Raw genomic sequence first — 23,615 nt, 5'->3', positions numbered from 1 at the left:
AGCTTTAGGGCTGCCTTCTTTGCGCTAGTTAGGCCTCTGTTTATACATTACAGAGACTCTTTTGAACTCTGTACCTAAAATAGTAACCTTCCCACTTAACCTGCTTTATATTATCCCTAGCCACTTACTACAATCTAGTTTACAGATTAATTTGTCAAACTACCCCCAACTGCAGTGATGTGAACTTCAAGAGCAGGACTTTGTTTTATACACTGTTGTATCCTAACATAGCAGCAGCTCAAAGATTTATGGAATGATTGAATGAATCTACACCTCCTTCACAAATTGGACCATGTCAGTACCATTCATCATGACTCAGTTACTAAAGCCAGAAATCTGGCAAGTTTGACTTTTCTTTTTTTCTTATTTTCTGCGTATAAGTCATCATCCATTCTAATTCAGCCTGACACCAAAATATATCTTTTTTTTTTTTTAAATATTTTAATGTATACACTAACTTGTTTCATTTATTCTGTTAGTTTCTCTTGTTTCACTTAAGAGAAAGTTTTGTGCTTTTTTTTTGGTACCAGGTATTGAACTCAGGACCTTGCGCTTGCCAGGCAGGCACCAGAACCACTGAGCTAAATCCCCAGCCCTACCAAAATATATCTTGAATATATCCACTTCTAATCCAGGACAGGGGCATTTCTCTCTGACTACTTAGTGATCTCTTACTCAGATACTACCCTTCGACTGCATTCTGCTTCCATGTAGCAGCCACAGTAGAAATGTAAATCAGAAGCCAGGCATTGTGTTGTGAACCTCTAATTTCAGCACTGTGGGAGGCTGAGGGAGAAGGATCACAAATTGGAGCTCAGCCTGGCTGACTGCAGGACCCTATGCCAGAATAAAAGGGGCTGGAGATGGTGGCTTCATGTAAAGGCCCTGAGTTCAATCCTCAGGGCTGCAGAAAAGAAACGAATAGAAAAGAAAAGAAGAAAAGTGAGCTGTGGATTCATGCTGCATTGACTTAAATCCAAGTTTAACAACTTGCTATGTGATTTTGAAATAGTTTCTTAACCTCTTATGCTTATGTCATTTTGGAAACGGGGTAGTGGTGGTTCTGCCTTCAGAAGTTTCTGGTAGTGCTTACATAAGGGTATGCATTTAAAGTGCTTTGCAGCATGTCCAGTATATATTAAACATTTAAAAAATGAACTCATGCTCCATAGTCATGAACCTTCCCTCAAATCCTCAAATATAGGAAACTTTTCACCATTGACCCTTTCTTGTTCCTTCTCTTTAGAATACTTTTCCTCTTGATGGGCGTTTGTCACTTCCTCAGTGAGGCCTTCCCTGATCTTCCTCACTAAAGTATGTTCCCACTTCTTTCCATTATTTGCTATTAAAGCACTCAATTTATTTGTGTTGTGGTGCTAAGCATGATATATGTTATTTATTTTAGGAAAATATCCACACCCAGAATAGAGTTTCATGAAGTCAGGGAAGGTAGCACCTAGGCATGTTATTAAAGGAATGGCCAAGGCAGTAGCTTTTAAAAATTACATATAAATACCAGGGATTTAGCTCAGTGGTTCTGCCACCTGCCTCACAAGCGCAACATCCCGAGTTCAATTGCAGGTACAAAAAAAAACCCCCAAAAAACTTGCATATAAATTCTGTGTTAAATCTGAGCATTGAGGCGAATTTTCAAGAGAGGGGTATGTTATGGATTTCTTTTCCTGACCAAGCAGAAAAATGAACAAAGACCTGAACCAGTAAGAATTTAGAAATAAAGAAGAAGTCTTGGGAGTTAACTCAGGATAGCAGGACTATACAGTGGTCTGCTCAGTCAGCTTCACCTCCCCTCTTTGCATTTTCTGAAATCCCTTCAGAAAGGGCTTTGTTGGAACTAGGGATGTAGTTCAGCGATAGAGAGCTTGCTTAGCTTAGCATGTGTGAGGCCTGGAGTTCAATCCTCAGTACTGTGGAGGGGCTTGGTGGTAGTGTTAGTTTTCCAAACATCATTGCCCCGTGTGTAGGACAGTGAAAGACTCTTGGAACCCAGGACCACTGTCCTGATGGCCAAATACTTTTTAATGGGCTCCCACTGGGTCCTGTTACATGTAGAAATTATTCTGGCAGGTTACAGAAGATAAAGGCTGTTCTCTGCACCGAGGAATTACACTGGCTGCTAGTAGACCTTGAAATGTATGGGACAAAGGCTGATTGTGAGCTTTGCTACTGTCTTCATTATTTATGAAAAATACTGAATTATGTGCCTGCTTTCATACTTTGCTTTTAACTTCATGAAAAGCTTCTCACTCACTGTGGGAGCTTTTTTGTCTTTTAGCCTGTTTGCTCCCTGAGGGGACAAAGAAGGAATGATACTAAGCAGTACCACCAGTATAATCTTTGGACCTAGTATTCACTGTTGGATAGTTTAAAATTAAACTATCCTTTTAAAGGATACTGTTCCTTTTAAAGGAACATCATTTTGTGGACTGTACATTTATCAGACACCAAGATTATGCAATAGACAACTGACAGATTGGGTAGTCTTGCCACCCAAAACTGGGAATTGGTTACCAGTTTGTTATAGGTGGAGGAATGGGTCTGGGAGCATGATCTAAAAAAACCCCAGGGAAATATACCTGGCAGTGTAGGAGCTAGTGGATTTTAAGTGTAAATAAAGAAGACACATTTTGCTTTTATATGAGTAACTATATGTTCAGGAATGAGGTAGCATTATAACTTTTAGAGTACGTGATTATAATTTCCCACAAAGCTGAAATACAGGCCCTAAACACACTGAACAGTGGTGGAAGATAAAGGATGATAAAGTTAGGTAGATCCCATGGGGAGAGCTTAGCCAACATCCAAGAAGTAACCTTTAGCACAGTATACATATTTCTGTCCCCCTTCCCGAATCTTTTGGTTTTCAATCAGTGTGGCCTGTGAAAACCTGCCTTGAGAGTTCAATGCTGTGCTCAGCAGGAAAAAAGCCCCACAGGAGGCCAGATGTGCCCCATCTTTAGGAAGAATTTATCAGCCTTAATCCTGTTTAGGTCCTTTGGAAGGGTCTTAGCGCCCATTCATGCAGTTTATTAATAGTATTACCACCAACGAATGTGGATATGCTAATAAAGCTTTTTTCAGTCAGCATCACTGGGTACTCTTTCCATTCATGTTTTAGAATTTATAAAAGTCTTTCGTATAGACTGTTTTGTTTCTATCACAGCCCCTAGTTATGAACCTATTTTGAAGATGAGGAAACTGAAGCTCAGTGTTGAGACTGACTTACTTCTGGGCTATGTTAAGTTCACTTATAGAAGCGAAATATACACACACACACACACACACACACACACACACACACACACACGGGGGGGGGCAAGAATAGGGGCATGAGAATATCAGAAAATCCATCCCATTTTGATCTCTAGAGTAAGCTGTGTTGGAGGGTCACATGCTCTGGTGAACCCAGGGCTGGGATTGAGGCCTGAGAGCCAGTGCTCGAGGCCTGTACACCCTACTACTGTGGGAGGATTACTGGGAAGCAGGATTTCTCTTACCTCCAAGTGGCTCTATCTGCAAGATTCTAATAATCCCCAGGCTCAGCTTTCAGAAGATTCTCTCCCATGTCCGTGGTCTCAACACTGTATTTTCAAAGCCTATCATAATCCAGAAGTTTTCATAGTCTCTCAAACACCAAAAGGCAAATAATATATCATGGAAAATGTGATTATGAAAATAATGCTGTGCTTTGTCTGGGAAGGCGCTACCTTTGTGTGATGAAGAAAGAAGCATTTGCTGAGAGCTCAGTGCTTACCTGAGTGCCGTAAACCAGGGACGGCACATCCCATAGGGCCGAGCTTGCTTTTTTTTTAAGTTTTAGCACATTCATCGGTACATTCCGGGCATGCATGGTGGTGACCCTTGTCCTAGGGAATCTGCCCCTGCACAGTGCCTCCCGCCCCTTTTTCCCATCCCCCTCCCCTCAAGCCGCCTCCCTCCCTAGGTACAAACGCTTTGTTTCCATTTTTTTCTTGTATTTTCACTTTTTTTCTTGTCCCTCCCTTCCTTTCTCCCTCCCTCCTCCCTCGTTCCCCTTCCCATTTGAACATTTTCTTCTCATTTCCTAGTATTTGTTACACATTTTAGTATAAATTTTAGTTCTTATTTCCACTTTCAGTTTCTCCTAACAGAGAAACAATGCAGTATTTAAACACGTGTGTCCAGTTTCTTTCCCTTAAGGTCTCAAAGTCCATCCATTTAGCTAGAAATGTCTGAAGCTGAGCTTGCTTTTGGAGATTACCAGGAAGGTACAGGATGCTTTGGGGATCAGGTTGTGGGAGAAGAGTTGTATAATTTTAATACATTTTTTGTGTGTGTGTGTGTACTGGGATCAAACTTGGGACCTTGCACTTGGGAGGCAGGTGGTGACACCACTGAACTAAATCCTTGGCCCATAATGAATTTTATAAAGTAAGGTTAATGTACTTTTATTCTGAGCCAGTTGAAAGTCTCAGGCCCTAGTTTGATTCTCTTTTTTTTTTCTGGGATTTTGCTAATCCTAGTTTAATTCTTTAAAAAAAAAAAAAAAAATATATATATATATATATATTTTTTTTTTTTTTTTTTTTTTTTTGAGACAGGGTCTCACTAAGAAGTTCAGGGTGGGCTTGAAATCACTATGTAGCCCAGGCTGGCTTTGAACTCATGGCCATCCTCCTGCTTCACCCTCCTGAATGCTGGGATTGCAGTCGTGTGCTGCCATGTTTGGGTCTTTAAAATATTTTTTAGATGGATTTGTATTTGTGTCTCAAAGTGAAAGTTTAGTTTTCTTACTTACCAGGTGTGTTTGGGATAGATGTGTGTGAGCTCCTGAGACTGATTCAGCTCAAGGAAGCAGTGTAACCTGATACTGGAAGGTCACAGAGCTGGGTCCTTCACTTGAGAGGAAATAACTCCGAGACATATTGAATCCCATTGGAATTTTAAAAACATTTTTGGGTTATTTTTTCTTCAAACAAAATGCAGTTGAGTTGGAGTATTTTGAAGTTTTATGCCGATGAAACCATAAATGTAAAATGGATGTGTTTTGCTTAGAAAGTAAAATACAAGCATGACATTTGAAATGTTAAAGTCCCTCAATCTTACAACATATCCCTCTGTTAGAGATGAGTCGCAGTCCTCAGTATCTTCTATGCTTATTCTGTCCCAGAATGAGACCGCACAATATGTGCTGATTTGCAGGAGTGCTTTATTTTGCATTTAATATGTGTGAACGTCTTTCATGTCATTACACGGAATATTACTCTTTCACGACTGTGAAATTCACCATTAAAAATGAATCATTCAGAGCCAGTTCGTGAAACAATAAGTTATATAACTTTTATTTACTGTCTTGTGAACAAAAATGAAATTGTCTGTCTTTACTTCTACAGGGTATCTTACTTCAGAGCAGGGTGACAAAGCATGCTGTCTTCAGTCTGCAGAAGCGGCTGTCATTGGAACCCCATGGCCCCACTTTGTAACTCCTTGGTCATTTCACACAGTCTCCTTCTCTGGTTCAGTTTAGAACATAATAAGATGCAGAAGCACTCACTGTGCTGACATGGGAGATCACGTGTGTCTCATCTCTTCCCTAACCCTAAAGCAAGTTGAATGAGGGATCCTTCCCATCTTAGGGAGGACAGTCAACAGGGTAGCCTTCATTCCTGCCAGTGGTGTGTGCTTTTCCTGTATTTTCTCACATCCGGAATATTCTAACATAAGGCAAAAGAGCCATTGAGATAAAACTTTCTGTTTTGTATCTTATTTCCCTATAAACATTGGACCCTAATACACCTTAAGAATGTAAGGGGGAGCTGGGCATGACGGCTCACACCTGTCATCCCAGCACTGAGGAGGCTGAGGCAGGAGGGTCCCTGTGAGCTTGAGGTCAGCCTGGGCTACACAGTGAGTTCAGACCCAGCCTGAGTAATAGCAAGACCCTATCCCCCCCCACCCCCCCCAAAAAAAAGTGTACGAGAGAAGTGGCCTAGTACCATAAATAACTTTGTTTTTGTACCGGGGATGGAGCTGAGGGCCTTCACAGAACTGCATCCCTACTCTTTTGTTTTTAATTTTTTATTTTTTGAGTTCATGGTCTCACTAACTTGCCTGGGCTTTACTTGAATTTGTGATCCTTCTGGCTCATCCTTCCAGAGTGCTTGGATTACAGGCACGTGCCACCATGGGTGGCTAAAAAATCATTTTAAGGAAGAACAGTTTAATGGCTAGTAATTATTAACAGATGCCTTACTTTTCTCTCATTGCTGAGACAAAATACCCAACATCCAAATTTATTTATTTATTTATTTATTTATTTATTTATTTATTTCCCCCATTAACTTTATTGGTACATTTTAGGTATATAATACAGTGACATTCATCATTGGGATCTTGTACCATTACATGAGTCTCTTGGTTCTTATATTTTTTCCCCTTCCCTTGCCCTCCCTTCACCCCCTCCACCCTTCCCTACCTGCAAAGACCTTGTTTCCATTTTTTTTTCCTCTTCTCATATTTTTTCCTTTCCCTTTTTTCCCTTCCCCTACCCCTCCCAATTCCCCTGCTCTTTTAGACCTTTTCTTCCTGTTACACAATATCAGTTATACATTTTTTAAATTACAATATTAAGATCTAGGAGACATTACCACAGATTTTACAGAATTTAAAAGGATATAGAAAGCATATTACAAAAATCTTTTTTGAAATAAATTTGACAACTTCTAAGAAGTAACTTAGAAGACAAATTAAGGAAACTAACTCTGGAGGAAATATAAAATTTGAATAGCACCTATTAAAGAAAGTATATTCCTAGCTTGAAAACCTACCTATATGACAACAGCAGACTCATAAACATTTTAACTGATAAATTATATCAAACAAAGCAGAAAAAAGAAGGAACACGTCTCCCCTCATTTTAGGAACTCAACATTGTGCTAATCCTAAAACTGGATAAAGATAATAGAAGAAAAAGGTATGAACATAGATAGAAATTTGTTTAACAAAACAAACTCTTAGAAGTCAGATCTGGCAGGATGTAGAAAGTGGTTTTATTATAGGGATAGCAGTGTTGGTTCAGCATTGGATGATCCACCCCCAAAAGTCATCATCTTAACAGAGGAAAGGAGAAAGCCATATGATCCTGTCACTAGTTGGAGAAAGAGTATTGGACTAAATTCTACAGCTGTTCATGGTAAAAGCTATCAGGAGACTAGAAGTAGAACAGAACCTTCTCAACAGATTAAAGACATGTACTCCATACTTCCAGCAAAAACTCCTTCTAGCAAACATCCAAATTTAAAAGGGAAAAAGTTTATTTGGCTTACAGTTCATAGAGGTTTTAGTCCATAATTGGCTGGCTCCAAGGCAGGATGAATAGCAGACAGGCATCTCAGAGCAGAGACAAGGTGGTACTGGTACTGGTACGAACAAGTTGGAAAAGCATCGAGGGACCTTAACAGTGTCTTTCTCTGCCCCCTTTTATCCAGAGTACCTAGGGCGGGTAGCACTCACACCCTTAATCCTAATGCCCTGGGGTTGGTCTCTCCCTCTCTCTCTCTGTCTCTCTCTCCCTCTCTCCCCTCCTCTCCCTCCCCCTCTCCCCCTCCCCTCCCCCTCCCCCTCCCCTCTCCCCCTCCCCCCTCCCTCTCTCTCCCTCTCTCTCCCTCTCTCCCCCTCTCTCCCCCTCTCTCCCCCTCTCTCCCTCTCTCCCTCTCTCCCTCTCTCCCTCCTGTCCTTCACTCTATTTAAGCTGAGTTTTGGAAAAATGCACGTGAAGGTAGAGAGAGATTGCTCCTCTTTCTCCGTCATGCACATCTTTGCTGTCTCTTACTTACCTGAAAAGTCTCATTGTTTTATTTCTAGAGCCACAAATTGACATTAGTGCTTCTGTTACACTGAGCTAAATCCCCGGCCCTCATCGTTTTTCTTCAGTGTTTGTATCATAGGTACATCCGTATATGTTTGGAATCATACCATATGTATATAGTTTGTTTTTCTGCTTTTTTAAACCTATCTCATAAAGAATTCATATCTTTGCCTATAAAATACTTTAATGTCCTTCACAGCTGTATACTATAATTTAATTAGCCCTTTTATACATTAAAGTTGTTTCTAATTTGCTGTTATGACTGATTTTGTGATTAGCAACTTCAAACAGGAGCTTTTCCTCATCTCTGATCAATTTCCTTGATTCTTTGAAATGTAGTAACAGGTCAGAGGTTTTGAATATTTTTTCAGGCCCTCAATTACTTATTTGAAAGGTTATTATTATTACTATTTTGCCTTTCTTAAAATATATTAGTGTATAGCTGCAAATTATTTCTAGCACAGAATTAATGCTACAGATTGCTAATAGAGTACATGTCCTGGTGCTGTTTTTGTAGTGTGTAGGGCTGATTTGTGTAACTGTTCTGACCTCTGGCTAGGTCCGCACAGTGATCTGTGATCGTAGCTGGGAACAGTGCAATCCTGAAATGTGCACTCTTTTTTTTAAATTTATGTTTTGGTCCTGGGATAGAACTCACCACGTTGGGGATTGAAGGGACCACTGAGCTAAATTCCTGGTGGCACTCTTGTTTTCAGTGAGACTTGCACTCTTACCCACTGTCTCCTTAGCAGCATGCTATCACTGGTTCTCTTGGTGTGTTGAAACATTTTGGTGTAGGACAAAGAACATTGTACATAGCAGAATTTCTTCTCCCAAAATACAGTACTTTCCTTCCCTTAACAGGGCCAGGTATAGCTCATAACTCCGCTTGGAAAGGAGTCATTCCTAGGAAGCTCCCCTCCGAGGCCTGAACTGGGCTGTGTGCTTCCTCAGATCCTTAGACCTCTCTATCCTGCATCTCATTCATCCCCTAATACCAGGGACGGCTTCAAAGTCAAGTTAAGGAAGTTTATTAATGGAAAACAGATCGTAAGTCACAAAAGTATGGAAGAATGTAAGAGAGAACAAAATTTAAGGGAGTAAAATTTTGGTGGGGGGGATTAAATCTTAACTGTAGAGGAATTTAGTGAATAATAGGGAAGGCACTTTTGAATTGGGAGAAAAAATACTGGAAATAATGTAAAATCATGCATAGAACAGTTTCATTGTCAGATTTCTTTCAGAAAACACAAAAACTAATCATTAAAGAAAGTATAAAAAATCAGAAAATTCTGTACATCAGAAATATAAATAGAACAGATTGAGAAAAAATAATTTCAAGATGTATGAGAGAAAAATAACTAATTTCCCTGATAAATAATCCTTAAAGAAAAAGAATTTAGAAAACTGGATTAAGGGCATTTATAGGAAAATAATGAAAGAAAAATAACTAGCAATAAGTTATGAAAAGATGTTCAACCTTTATAATAGTGAAATAAAGGCAAATAAGTGAATTAGAAACTATCTTAGGGAAATGGTTGGAGGCCAATCAGATTAGCAAAGACTATAAAGAAATTTTAGAAGTGTATGGGGCGTATGTCAGAAGTTGGGTTCTGTTACCCAGTGTTGGTAAGATTGTGAATTATATAAAACATTTTAGAGGAAATTTTGAGATAAACACCAAGTTTTTGCATGTAAATATTCTTTGACCTAGCATTTTATTTATGAGAACTTCTCAGAGAAACTTAAAAGCTTGTAAAGATTTGTGCACGAGGATGTTCATTTATAGTATTTTTCTTTTTTTTTTGGTATTGGAGATTGAACTTGGGACCTTGGGGTGGCAGGAGGTGGAACAACTGAGCTAAATCCCTGGCCTTCATTTATATTATTTCTGATAATAGTGAACATTTGGAAGCAGCAGTATTTCTCAGTAAGGGTATATGTAGTAGCTTTTGTGATGTCTAGTCAGTGAAATGCTGTGTCCTTCTCAAAGAATGGGCTAGATCAGCGTGTTCTGGCATGGAGAAAAATGGAAGATGCTTTTCGTTCCTTTTTTTTTTTTTTTTAAGGTAGCTTTTGTTTCCTTTTTTTTTTTTCTGGAAGATGCTTTTTGAGACAAACTGAACTTGAAAAGCAGTATGTAAAGTAAGAGTCTAGCTCTCTGCATTCTCTCCTTTAAGGGGAAGGACGTAGCATTCAGTCAGGGCTGAATGGGGTGCCTGTCCACTCATCTTCCATTTCTTGCTTGGCACCTCTGTTGAGAAAGCAGAGTGGCCTCGGCAGAGCGCAGTGGGTGATAGTGAGCAGTCAGCTTGCTGGCCCAGCCACGTTCCTGTCACCTGCTCTTTAGCTTTGTTAGCACCACCTATTTTTAATTTCCTGCACGTGGGACAGCATGACTCAGGAAATATTTTGATGCTATAGGAACTGCTAGCTTTTTTATTATCCTGCTCTCATCTCTATATTTGTTTTGAAGGGATTTTCCTGTTTGTTTCCATTGTCGTTTTTCCTAACAGACCACCAAGATCAGCCAGCTCAGTGTGAAGCTGGAGTGAGGTGCTGCCATCCACTCAGTGGAGTGGCATTTTTCCAGCAGCTCTCAAAGGAGAACTTTTGTAAGCCACTAAAAACAAAATGTTGTCCTCTGTCAAAGCTTGACAGTCTTGTGAGTTTATCATTTTCCTTCAGATTATGAGATCATTAATCACCATGTAATCTCAGTGAGGTTGAAGTAAATACTTTAGTTTCCCCCTCCCCTTTCGGTTTTGTGGAACAGAGTCTTCCTGTGCAGCCCAGGCTGGCCTCAAAATCAGGGTTCCTCCTGCCTCAGCCTCCCAAGTGCTGGGATTATGGGTGTGTATCACCATGCCCAGCAGTTTCTCACTTTTGATACAAGGAGATGGCCTGATATGATGGTAATCTCAGCCCTCAGGAGTCCGAGGTAGGAGGATAGATGCAGGTTCAAAACCAGCCTGAGTTATAGGATGAGTTCAAGGCTAGCTTAGACTGTATCACAAGACCCTGTTTTAGAAAACAAAAAGTGATATGTCAATGAATACATAGTCAGCTGTGAAAGAATAGATTTCTCAATATTCTGGAGGATGCTGTGTTGTACATTGTATGCACCTCAGTTATCTATCCCTGATAAATCAATTGTTGAATCTGTAGGCTTGTCTGTATTCTGCATCAGTCACTGACCTTTTTTTTCTTTGGTACCAGGGATCGAACTCAGGACCTTGTGCTTTCGAGGCAGGCGGCGGAACCACTGAGCTAAATCCTGGGCCCCTAACCTTTCTAACACTGTTTCATGTAGCTGCCACCATGCTGGATGCTGTAGCACTGCCAGTAGGACGCTGTCAAATGCCGGAAATGTTCTGTGCCTGTGCTGTCCCAGTAGGCCCTGTGTGCCTGTTGAAATGTGATTAGTGCAAATGAGGAACTGAAGTTTTAATTTAGTTACATATACATGTATAATTAATTCTGTCATGTACAATGATTGATTTCCTTTTTGCTTAATATATAACAATTTACTGCCTATTAAAATAGTAAATCATGGTTTGATTGTTTATCCCTCTCATTTAGGTATGTTTGGTATCTTTGAAACATGAGAGTTATAGAAATAGTATTTTAGAGAGATGATTTTCTTCAGGTTAGTTTTAGGCCTGTGGTGGTTCAGTTAAATTGTTTTCACTTTTAGATCGAGCATAGTCCCTATTTAAACCATTAAGAATTATTTTGCATTATGGAACAATTACATATAAATTAGACTGAAATTTTTGAAAAAATTGTTTTCTTTTGTCCTAGGAATTCATGAGAGACAGCCAAAAGCTAGTATCATGGTCCTGGGTCATTATTCTTGTCCCCTTGAAAATAGTGAGCTACTGATCATTGAGTTTATAATTAGTTCCATGATGTTAATCATACTCCCTGACCCACCCTATCCTAATTAAATTTTAGTCAGGTGCAGTGGCACGTGTTTGTAATCTCAGCTACTTGAGAGACTGAGGCAGGACAATTGCAATTTCAAGGGCCAATTAGTGAGATTCTGTCTTCAAAAGAAAGACATTTGAAATCATAGCATAGGCAAAGCCTTCCTGAATAGGACTCAAATGGCACAAGAAGTAAGAGCAAGGATTAACAAATGAGTCTACATCAAATAAAAAGCTTCTGCACAGTAGAGGAAATAATCAACAGAGTGAAGAGACAACCTACAAAACAAAATCTTTGCAAGCTAGTTTTTTTGTTTTAATAGAGGATTAATATTGAAAAGTACATAAAGGACTCAAAAAACTTAATACACACACATTACCCAAGCCTAAACAAATAACCCAGCCAACAAGTAAAAGGATGACTGGACACTCTTAACAAATACAATTGGCTGATACTTACATGAAAAAATGTTCAACATCTTTGCATTAGGGAAATGCAAGTCAAAACTGCATTGAGATTCTGTGTCATCCCAGTCAGATTGGGTGTCATTGAGAATACATACACACAGGACTGGGTGTGATGGTGCACACCTGTAATCCCAGCACTCAGGAGGCTGAGGCAGGAAGATCACCATGAATTTGAGGGCAGCTAGACTACATAGTGAGTTCAAAGCCAGCCTGAGTTACAGAGTTAAACTGTCTCAAAAACCAAAAAAATCCCAAACAAACCCCACAAAACAAAAAAACAAAACACACACATACATAAATACTCTTGCGAATGTAGGGGAAAGAAACCCTTCTACATTGCTGGTGGGAATGTAAACTACTGCAACCACTATGGAAACTGGAGCAAAGTTTCCTAAAAAACCCTGTATTCCATTTCATTCAGTTGTACCACTCCTTGGTTATATCCCCCAAAATTAAAAACAGCATACTGTAGGAACATCTGCAAATCTCCGTTTCTTGCTGTGCAGGTCACAGTAACTAAGCTCTGGATGCCCTTCAATAGATGAATGGATAAAGAAAATGTGGTAATATATGTAGAGTGGAACGTTATTCAGTCATAAAGAAGGACAAAATCCTGTCAGTCATAGGAAAATGGGTGGAATTAGAGACAAGCAAAATAAGACAGATTCAGAAAGTTAAATGTTTGGGCTGGGGATTTAGCTCAGTGGTTCTGCTGCCTGCCTTGAAAGTGCAAGATCCCGAGTTCGATCCCTGGTACCAAAAAAAAAAAAAAAAAAGAATGTTAAATGTTGCATGTTTTCTCTTCTTTGAGCAATCTAAAAAGAAGAGCTGACAGAAAAGTAGAGTAGAATAGAAGGGTGGCTGCCAAAGCCAGGGAGGGATGGGGAAAGGTTGTTGAGTGGGTCCTGTGCAGGCTGAGAAGCTTCGAGGTGCTGTTACACAGCAGGGTGACCGTGGGTGACAGTAGTGTGTGGTGTTTCTCAGAAAGCTAGATGAGAGAACCTCACATGTTTTGCCATAAAGAAATGATGTTTGAGGAGATATGTTTAACCTGGTTTAAGCATTGTACAATACATACATGTGTGGAAACATCCTATGGTGTCCCATGAATAAGAATAAGTTTTAGATTTTGTTGGTATCAGTTTAAATAAATTAAACTTTCAGAAAGAAAAAGAGGTTTAAAATTAATAATGTCGGTTGCCACAGTAAGCTACAAACAAAACAAAACAAATTAAAGCCAAAATAAAGTCAGCAGGGAGAAAATAAGGATGAGGTAGGGGTAGAAGACAAACCTAGAGAAAGTTAACAGCACTTTTATACTCCTTTTTGATACCTTTTATTGAGTTGTTAGCTTGCAGTGACTAACAATTTTTAATGAAAAACATACTTTAAAAATTACAAGGACTTAATTTATAGGGGAGAGCAGGATTAAATTAAGTTTAGTAATTAAAATTATTATTTTCTTTATTTGGTAACAGGGATCGAACTCAGGGCCTTGCACTTGTGAGGCAGGTGACAGCACCACTGAGCTAAATCCCCGGTTAAAATTTTTTTTTTTGTTAACAGAAGCTTCAGTTACCTTGAATTACAATTCATCTTAGTGTTCTGATGTGCATGCTTTGGAAAAAAATGTAACCTGTGGTCGGGGAGAATGTGCAAACATTTTGTAACACTAGGAAGGGCTTTTAAAGTTGAAGATCTGAACTTAGTTTTAAAATATTCAGTTGTAAGCAGCAGTGTGTATGTCATTGAAAAGATGTGTGTTTACTTCAGGATGGTAAGATGTGATCAGCTCTTGGGAACTTGTATAATCTTATTGAACTGAGAAAAATGAACATCTAAATAAAACATTGAACTATTTTCTTACAGGTTTATTGACAAGAAGGAAAGGTTAAACCGACTTAAGAGCAAGCAAGAAGAATTTCAAAAAGAGTGAGTTGTTTTTTTTTAAAATTTGTGAGAGCCTGTCTGTCACCACTTGGTTTACTTCATTGCCATGGTATGTAGATACAGAACAGCAATACCTTGGTTCTGGAGCGCTTCTTTTCACAAATGTATTCAGCAAAAATTTGCTTTCATTTGAGAACTCTGAATCAGGTGACACTGGGCCTTATGGGGAAATTTGATTGAGTTCATGACCAGAATCATGGAATGAATTAAATTCATGAACCAAGGTACTACTGTACTCGGATTGGTAGCTCACTGAACTTAGTTGCAATCCTGCCACATGTGGGAAAGGAGTGCATCAGGGAGAGGTCCAGCACGAAAGAGTATCAAGTTCCAGAAAACACTGGGCTCAGACCTGATGCCTGCCAGACAGTAGGCACTTGGTGAGTGTAGTCAGACCTCTGGCCCTTGGCATTGCTTGGCAAATTGGCCCGCAACAGTAGGTTTGATTAGATTGAAATTAGTGCTAGTGTCCCCAATTGGACCTTCCTGCTTTCATTTACTTTCCCTTCTGTGTCAGGTTTGCAAAGCACGGTCTGCAGATATCTGTGTGTGAATCCATTAATTGAAGTAGTGCTGGAAAATGCAGCTTCTTGGGAATTTTGTCCTTACGCAGGACCTTAACTCAGTAGGTCTGGGCTGAGGCCTGGGAATCTGAGTTGTTAATGAGCACCTGATGAATCAGCCCCTACATGTGAGAACTGTCCTGTAGAACTTTCTGATTCAAACTGACCCATAGACTGGGAGTTTGCCTCTCTGCTTTCATGCACAGATTGCCTTGCCTCAGTGCTTTTCTTCCACTGCAAGTCCTGTCCTTATTAGGGGTCTTTTGAAACCTTTCACACCAGCTCCACGAGGAAGTGTTGCTCTTCTGATGAAAACAGTATCTTTGCCAGGGAATCCTAAAGTGGGGTCTGAACTTTTAAGAGTCTGCCATGTCTGACAGACACATTCATGACCAGATTAAGCCTGAGATTCTGCTTTAGAGAAATTTGAATTTTTTTTTTAACTGAGCCATTTTGCTAGATGACTCAGTCACAGAAACTTTTTCTCCCATAGAGCACTTTATTCCATAAAATGTTCTAGGTTCCATAGGATACGTTTTCAGAAATGCTGGTCTGTGCCATTTCTTGGGGAGCCAACACACTATTTTAGATTTTGAGTTCTCATGTAGGTGTTGTTATGAACTGTGGCTGATGGAGTTCTGAGGATGAGGCCAGGTATTGTGGGATTTCATTGCGAATGTTTATGAAGGCTCTGGGCAGCATCAGCAGTGCAAAGGGAAGGAAGTGAGGAATTTTTAGAGACTGAGAAGTTGGGGAAATACTAGCCATGGCAAGTCTCACTTGGCCAGATGCTTCTAATCACTTACTTTAAAAAGTTGATTTTATGTTTTGAATTTCACAAAACTTTATTTTCAAGAGCTTGCTGTCTCTGTTCTTTCCCCCAGAGTATTAAAAGCTATGGAAGGAAAATGGATAACAGATCAGTTGGTAAGTTCTAAGTCATACTTAGGTTAATAGTCTTTATACTTGGCACTACGTGTTTTTAAGTTGGTAGAGCTTAAATCATTTTGAATTTAAATTTATTTTTGAAAACCAAGTGTGGTGGTGCACACCTGTAATCTCAGCACTTGGGAGGCCGAGGCAGGAGGATCACCGTGAGTTTGAGGCCAGTCTGGGCCACGTAGAATTCAGTGTTGGCCTGAACTACAGAGTGAGAACCTATCTCAGAAAAAACATTTTTTTTTAATAGCAAAACATTTATTGGTACCTTTAAGGCCTACATAATGGTAGCACTCATCATAGAGAGTTTGCACCTGTACATAATACATCCCACCTCCTTTTCCCTTTCTCTCCCTCTCCTCAAGCCCCTCCCCTCCCAATGGGCAAAAGCTTTGATTCCATTTTTTCCTTCTATTTCTTCTTGTCCTTTCCTTCCTGTCTCCCCACCTCCCTTGTTTCCCTTCCCATTGAACATTTTCTTCCCAGTATTTGTTATACATTTTAGTCCTTATTTCCACTTTTGGTTTCTCACAGCAGAGAAACAATATAGTATTGAAACATGTGTGTTTGATTTATTTCACTTAAGAGTCTCAAGATCCAACCGTTTCCCTATAAATGTCTGAAGCTCATCCTTCTTTATGGCAGAGTAGGACTCCATTATAGAAAAAAACCCACATCTTCTTTATCCACTCCTTAGTTGATGGTTATTTGGGCTGTTTCCAAGATTTAGCTATTACAAACTGTGCCACTATAAACGGGTGTGCATATATCACTGTGGTACCATGTTTTTAATTCTTTTGGGAAGATACCAGGAAGGGGAATAGCTGGGTTAAATGGAACCTCTAGTTTTACTTTTTGAGAAATCTCCACACTGATTTCCACAGTGGTTACAACAGGCTACACTCCCACCAACAGTGGAGGATTCCTTTTTCCCCACAGACCCTCCAGCATTTGTTATTGGTTGATTTCTTGATAACAGCCATTCTTTATGGAGTGAGATGAAATCAGCATTATTTTAATTTGCATTTCTTGAATGACCAGTGATATATTAGTCTCTCATTTCTACTTAATCTGAGAATTGTCTATTCATTTCAGATGCTCATTTTTGGATTTGGTCTTTATTTTTGGGGGGTCTTGATTTTTGTTTTTTGAGTTCTTTATTCTAGATGATGGTCCTTTGTCTGATGAACAGCTGCTAAAAATTTTTTCCCCACACTGTGGGCTGTCTCTTCACTCTGTTGGTGGTTTCTCTTGGTGTGCAGAAGCTTTTTAATAAGATGAGATTCCAGTTGTGATTCTTTGTGATTATAGTTTCTGTGCGATCGGGGTTGTTCATAAAGTCTTTGACTACACCAGTGTCTTCGAGTGTCCTACTCATTCCATCTTCCAGCAGACTTAGGGTTTCTGTTTTAATATTTAGATATTTAATTCATTTCAATTTTAGGTTAGTGCATGGTGAGAGATGCAGGTCTAGTTTCATTCTTTGGCATATGGAAAGCCAGTTTTTCCAGGACCATTTATTAAAGAGGCTATCTGTTTCCTAGTAAGTGTGTTTGGCTCCTTTGTCAAAGGTAAGGTGGCTGAGTATGTCTGGAGTTGTTTCTGCATCTTCTAGTCTATTTCAAGTCAGGGATTGTGATGACCCCTGCCTTGCCTCTGTTGCCCAGAATTGCCTTTGCTATTCTAGGTCTCTTCTGGCTCCATACTAATTTTGGGATTGTTTTTTCTAACTCTGTGATATATGCTGTTGGAATTTTGATCAGAATTGCATTCAATCTATATAACAATTTTGGAAGTATGGCCGTTTTCACTATACTGGTTCTTCCTACCCAAGAACAAGGGATATCTTTCCATTTTCTGATATCCTCTTTGATCTTCTTTTTCAGAGTACTGTAGTGTTCAGTGTAGAGGTCTTTTACTTCCTTTGTGAGATTGATTCCTACTTATTTCATTTTTTTGTATGCTATTTTGAAAGGTTATAGTTCCCTAATTTCTCTCTCAGTGAGTTTGTTACTTGTGTGCAGGAAGGCTGTTGTTAATATTTGAGCACTGATTTTGTAGATTGTGCTTGGGAGGGAGGCACAGCGCCACTGAGCTAAATCCCAACTGACTCCTGCCTCTTTTTTTTTTTAGCTGTATCTGCTCTAGAGTCACTAAGCATGTCTTTCAATGTGGTCATTGTCTCTGTAGTTATCTGAAAAAGTATTTCTGCTTTGATTTTCTTCTCCTACCGCCTCTCCTTTGTTACTTCCACTGTTAAAACTTTAAAATGTCCAGGTGTGTGGTTTTCGGATTGTTCTACCTTACTGCCATCTTGGGTTTGCCTTTGGAGAGCTGGAAGTCTGGGGTGGTTGCATCTTGTTTAGTGTGAGGGAAAAGACAGATAGAAGAAGAGGAAGAGGCTGGAGGACCAAGGTAAATTGTCCAAACTTTGGGAAACTGATGAAGCAGATAGGAGGGAAAGGGAAAGGAAGATAGAAAAATGGTAACACAACAGAACAACAAAAACCAGAAACCATGTTCAAACGCTCAAGAAAAAACAAAACAAATCAAGAACAAAAATCAGAAAAGAAGAAAAAAGAAAGAAAAAAAGTTCAATTCAAGGCACGTCTCTGCTGTCACTGTTAGACAGTGTGGGCAGACAGTCCAGAGCTGAATTGATTAATCCCAGAAAGCCAGCTGTAGCTTTATGGTGGGGTAGTGGATAATCCCAGCCAGCCTGCACCTTTAATTTCACTGAAGTTCAGGCTGGTTTCTGGCTATGAGGCTGGAACTGGGTTTTTTCAGCCTGCTTCAGTCCATGTGCCTCCTGTAGGCTTGAACTTGGCTCCCTACTGACTTGAACTCTGCGCTCTCACTGAGACCCTGGGAGCCACTAGATGGAGTTGGCCTGCAGCTGTTCTGAGTTCCAAGTTCAGTTGGCACCTCTCCAGGATGGCTACCAGCCGATTGCCCTCTCCTGGGGGACACCTGAACTTGGATAAATCACCAGCTGTTGCAGTCGGCTTCATCTCTTGCTCCATTCCACTGGTGTATTTCTCCATGAAGGTCCCTGGGGTCACCAGTAGTCACTGTGTGTCTGCAGGTTCGACCCATCGTTTCCACGCTGTGAGTCCAGACTCTGGGAGAGAGGGCTGCTTGTTATCTTCTTCCTCTTTGTTGAAGTCTCTCTCTTCGCTTTCCCTTTGGACATCACTTCTCACTTCAGATCCTTCTTTGGTCCCGGGGACCTACTCCCCCCCCACCCCCCCCACCCCGCCCTCCTCCTCCTCCTGCCATTATATTCTAGTGTCAGGGCACCAAATCTAGGAAAGGCTCCTCCTCTGCTGTTCACCACTCCATCATCTTCCTGGAAGCCCCCCGCTCCAATTTTTTTGATCACTTTGACAGTCCTTTATTTAAATAGATTTGTAGGGCTGCCTTCTCAAATGTTTTTCCTAGATACCAAAACTAGGGCACAGGCAGTTAATTTTGGAGCTATCATAAAGGATAATTATAAATCTGGTATTGATGTAGAATTACAAAAGCAGTGAGCCATCCTTTTAGCAAAAATTCATAATAAATATGGTACAGAAGGGTTGATGATTAAATATAAACTTATAAAGATGTATTTTTATTAGTACACGTTTGCAGTACATACTGATTTACGTGCATCATGGGGAGTTTCGGTACACGAACATGACGTCTTAATTCTTTTTAGGTCCCCTTTCCCTTCCCTCTGTTGGCCCCTTGAGGATAACCTTTATAAGGCACAGAGGGCACTTGGGCAGCTGATAAAATTTAGAAAGGTCTGTATATTACAAGCTCTAAAGAAAATTAACAATGAGATAATATGATGTTGGAAAATAAGGAGTTTGACAGCACGTATACCTTGTTGGTTGGAGTGTTCATCAACACATTCAATTTGGAGACAGTTTGGGGATAATGGCCATAGTTGTTTGTTTTTGTGGTGGTTGCTTTAAGAAGCACATGAAGTGCACATAGCACATGTAGCGCCCAAACAGTTTTCCTCCTGTGAAAATGCACCTGAATGCAGAAGTTCATGGGTGAGGAAGCTGAATGTTCATCGGTCAGGAGATGAACAGCCGTGGTACTGTGTTAAAAAGAACATAGTCGGGCCGGGGATTTATTTAGCTCAGTGGTTCCGCCACCTGCCTTGTAAGCACAAGGTCCCAAGTTTGATCCCCAGTACCAAAAAAAAACCCATAGTCTTGGTATTCATGTGTTGAAATATCACACTGAACCCTATAATTACCATGCAATTAAAATCATTTAAGAAACTTCTAAAATGTGATCAGTCTACATATATCAATAAGGAAATATATGCAAGATATATTTCAATGTAAAAATAAAAGTATGATTCCATTTGTGTATGTAAATATACTCTAAAAAACTTGAAAAGGCATGTCTCACTTTAATTTTAGGAGATTACCTTTAGGGTACAGAGGCACAGCTCAGTGGAGCAGTGTGTGCTTAGGATTTAGGAGACCCTCAATTCAATTCCCACCAGCATGCTCATGCAAAACACACACACACACACACACACACACACACACACACAGAGGTTACCTTTGAGGAATGGGAAGGAGTCAGGCTAATGGTCATCACACTTTTTTTCTTCTGCAATTTTTACTTTTTTCTGACAATAAGAATGGAGAGTTTTATTGAACTTAATATTTCTGATAGAAGTTAATTTTGATTACATTTCAAATGATAAAAGTAAGCAAAATATGTTCTGTGGAAAATTTTTCTAAATTCTCTGATGTTCTGTAATTTTTCTATCAAAAACATCAAGACCATCACCTTTTAAAAGTAAAGATGCCACGCATCTGTTAGCCTTTCCCTTGCTGTCAAATTCCTGCAGCCTGCCCTGGGTCTTGCACCATTAAACTTCTTAGATAAGTGTTAATGCTCTAAATTCTTTTTTTTTTTTAGCTGTGTCCCAATAAAGCTTTATTTACCAAACCAGTTAGTGTTGGACATTTTGCTGACCTATAGTCTAGAGGTTCAGCTTCATCCTTGAAATACTGTGACCTTTGGCAATGCATTCACTCTCACCACACCTTTTTTTTCAGTCACCTGTAAGATGTAGATTTAACTGTTGATTACAGATAAATAATATATGAGCATCAATGAGATGATGCTCACATATGGACATGAAATAGAAATGTTGAAAAAGTACCGAAGAATGGTACAGTGTTCCTTAACCACCTGTACCTGGTAACTTTTTTCACTTGGCCTGGTCTATATAATTACACCTGCCACACACACACCCCTGAACCCAGGGCCTCTGCACTGAGCTACATCCCCAGCACTTTTTTTCCCTCTTTCCTCCTCCAGCTTTATTAGAATAGTTTAAAATTGCATTTTCTATTTTCTAGGACTTCAGTTGCTTTTTCCATCTGACCTTTACAAACTGATTACAGGGCTGGGGATTTAGCTCAGTGGTGCCATGCCTGCCTTGTAAGTGTGAGGTCCCAAGTTCGATCCCTAGTACTAAAGAAAACAAAAACAAAAACTGATTACAGCAAATTGAAACAGTTGTCTAAGTGATATAATATATAAAAATAACATCTTGATTTCTGTGAAAATGCATTTCTCTGCAATTCCTGAATAGCTCCAAATTATACTAACTCTGAACACTGATGTTTACTCTGGGTTTTAGATTCAGTCTTTGAAAAACTGTGTTCTCAACCTTTGCCATTCCCATCTGTATGTCCATTACCAGTGCTGGTCTAGGCGTCTAACTCGAGTTCTCTCACATGGCCATCAGTGTGCACGTTTGTCTTTTTTTTTCACTCCCACTCACATGTATGTTCTATGAGGGCCTGATACAGATGTTACCTGGTGTTATTTAACAGCTACTGAGGTCAATCCAAGGCCGTCGTTATGCTAAACTTAAAGTTATTTAAGGAAGTTCATGGACACTTCCAGAATCGATCTTACCATCCACGTGGGAACAGATTGAAGAGGCCCAGGATGAGCCTGTGGCCTGACAGCTCTTCCCATTTGTCAGTCTCTATTCACCAGTGCTGAGGAAAGGGAGTTCTTCAGCAAAGCATTATATATAACACCTCTACCAAACAAAACAAAAACTTTTGTAGTTAAATACAGAAAATTATTTTTTTCCCCACCCCTTTCCTCCTTTTACACAGCAAGTAAAGCCCACTGGCCTGGGAAGAGCCTCTATCTGCCAACCTTTGGCCAGTGAAGAGGATTCAGACAAAACAATACAACCATCAATCAGAAAAAGGAGGGGCAACAAAGGAAAATAATTAGGCTGTGGCCTCAATCGTGCATTCCCGTGTAAGATGCCCAGACTCCCCACAGCCGTAACGGCTGACTTGTCTTGCTGCAGTTGATGGCTGTGTAACCAGTCCCACCACACCTATAGCGCTTCGCTTTGGTGCAGTCTTTCTGAGAGTGTCTAACTCTTCACAAGAACAGCACCTCTGCTCATCTGCGTGGTCAGTCTTAGGCCAGAAGCCCAGGCTTGCCAGTTGTAGCAGCCCTCCTCTCGCTGTCTGTCAGGCTCCTTGCAGTCTAGGGAATGTGGTCACCTCTGCCACAGTTATAGTGGGCATCGGCCTGAAGATCACAGTCCTGGGCAAGGTGACCAGACTCACCACAGTGGTAACAGATGTCTGGAAGAGATGAGGAAACAAACTGGAAACCCCTGCCACGGCTTCTCATTGTACAACCATGGCCTCCACCAGTAGGGCATTCCCGGGCCCAGTGGCCCGAGCGTCCACACATGAAGCCCTCAGGGCTGCTTATGGCTGCAGTTAGATCTTCAGTGTCTGAGTGGACCCTCGGTGGCAGAGACTTGGACGCAGGTCCAGAGCAGGGGGCTTGAGAGGCAGTGGGTATTTATTTTCAGGGTCCTTGCCTGCGCAGGTCTGCACACCCCCAGCACTTTTTGTTTTTGTTTTTTGAGACAGGGTCTTTCTGTGTAGTCCAGGTTGGCCTTGAATTCCTGGTGATCTTCCCACCTGTGCTTCCCTAGTGCTGGAATTACAGGCATGTGCCATCACACCTGGTTTCCCAGCACTTAAAAACATTTTTTTTTTATGAGGCCTCAGTAAGTTGCCCAGGCTGGGCCACCTTGTGATCTCAGCCTCCCAGAGTGCTGGGGTTGCAGGCAGGCATCAGGGCCTGCTTTTTTTTATAGTAACTGCTTCATTATTAAATACAGCAGAACAGTGTAACCTGGGATCGTCTTGGCTCGTCTCCGTTTCTCCCCTTTCTTCCCCAGGCGCTTGCTTCTCTCCCTTCTGCCTCTTTTTCTGTTTTCTTTGTGTTTGTTGTGATCATTTTTGTCTTTGAAGAGGCTCGAGTCGTGTCCCGAGCTCCCTGTGGACAGCTCCGTGACCTCGCTCCCTCCCGCTTTCAGAACCAGCTTCAGAGGCGTCACATGGTCCGTGTCCAGGTGTCTGTCAGACTTGTGCTTCCTGCCCACATCCGACCCCCAGGCCTTGCGGCGCGGCTTCTGGTCTGGGCCAGGCTAGCGGAGGGCGGGAGCAGGCCCACGAGAGCCCAGGCCGTGAGGCAGGGGCGTGAGGCTTCTCACCAGAGTGTGGCGCACGAGACGCTGTCTAAATATTTTCATATTGTTTTAAGCACCCACATTTATGGGGACATTAGAGAATAATCATACTTTTAAATATTTCCCTGTTTTTGGTGATTTTATTCTCTTAATGGCTGTGCCATTTCTGGTAAAGAGGCAATTTTATGTTTCATACAGTTTTCTCAGGCATTTCAGAGAGTCTTAATGCATTATGCACTTTTAGAAAACAACTTGTTGCAAATTTTATTAATGTTTGCTTACAGTATGAGTTAATTCAGTGCCGCTAATAGTCTCCTTAGTAACCATCACTAAAACTTTGGAGCAGCGCATCACAA

The 23,615-nt window shown here is 40.6% G+C and overlaps 1 protein-coding gene and 1 pseudogene across 1 annotated transcript in view; one reads left to right on the top strand and one right to left on the bottom strand.

The window, feature by feature from the left end:
- Positions 1–23,615, top strand: part of Atg14 (autophagy related 14) — a 55,226-nt gene that overhangs the window by 6,458 nt on the left and 25,153 nt on the right. The window contains exons 2-3 of the mRNA XM_004871078.4: positions 14,131–14,193; positions 15,659–15,701. Of these exons, the coding sequence (XP_004871135.1) occupies positions 14,131–14,193; positions 15,659–15,701 (106 nt within the window). The remainder of the gene's footprint in view (positions 1–14,130; positions 14,194–15,658; positions 15,702–23,615) is intronic.
- On the bottom strand, positions 20,452–22,583 carry LOC106008367 (CCHC-type zinc finger nucleic acid binding protein pseudogene; annotated as a pseudogene).

The sequence above is a fragment of the Heterocephalus glaber genome, unplaced genomic scaffold (genome assembly GCF_053883595.1).
Source record: "Heterocephalus glaber isolate CG9 unplaced genomic scaffold, H.glaber_assembly_v1.0 deba00001826, whole genome shotgun sequence".
Lineage (NCBI taxonomy): Eukaryota > Metazoa > Chordata > Mammalia > Rodentia > Bathyergidae > Heterocephalus > Heterocephalus glaber.
Note: the sequence above shows the minus strand (reverse complement) of the source record. Positions and strands in the feature narration are given on the sequence as shown.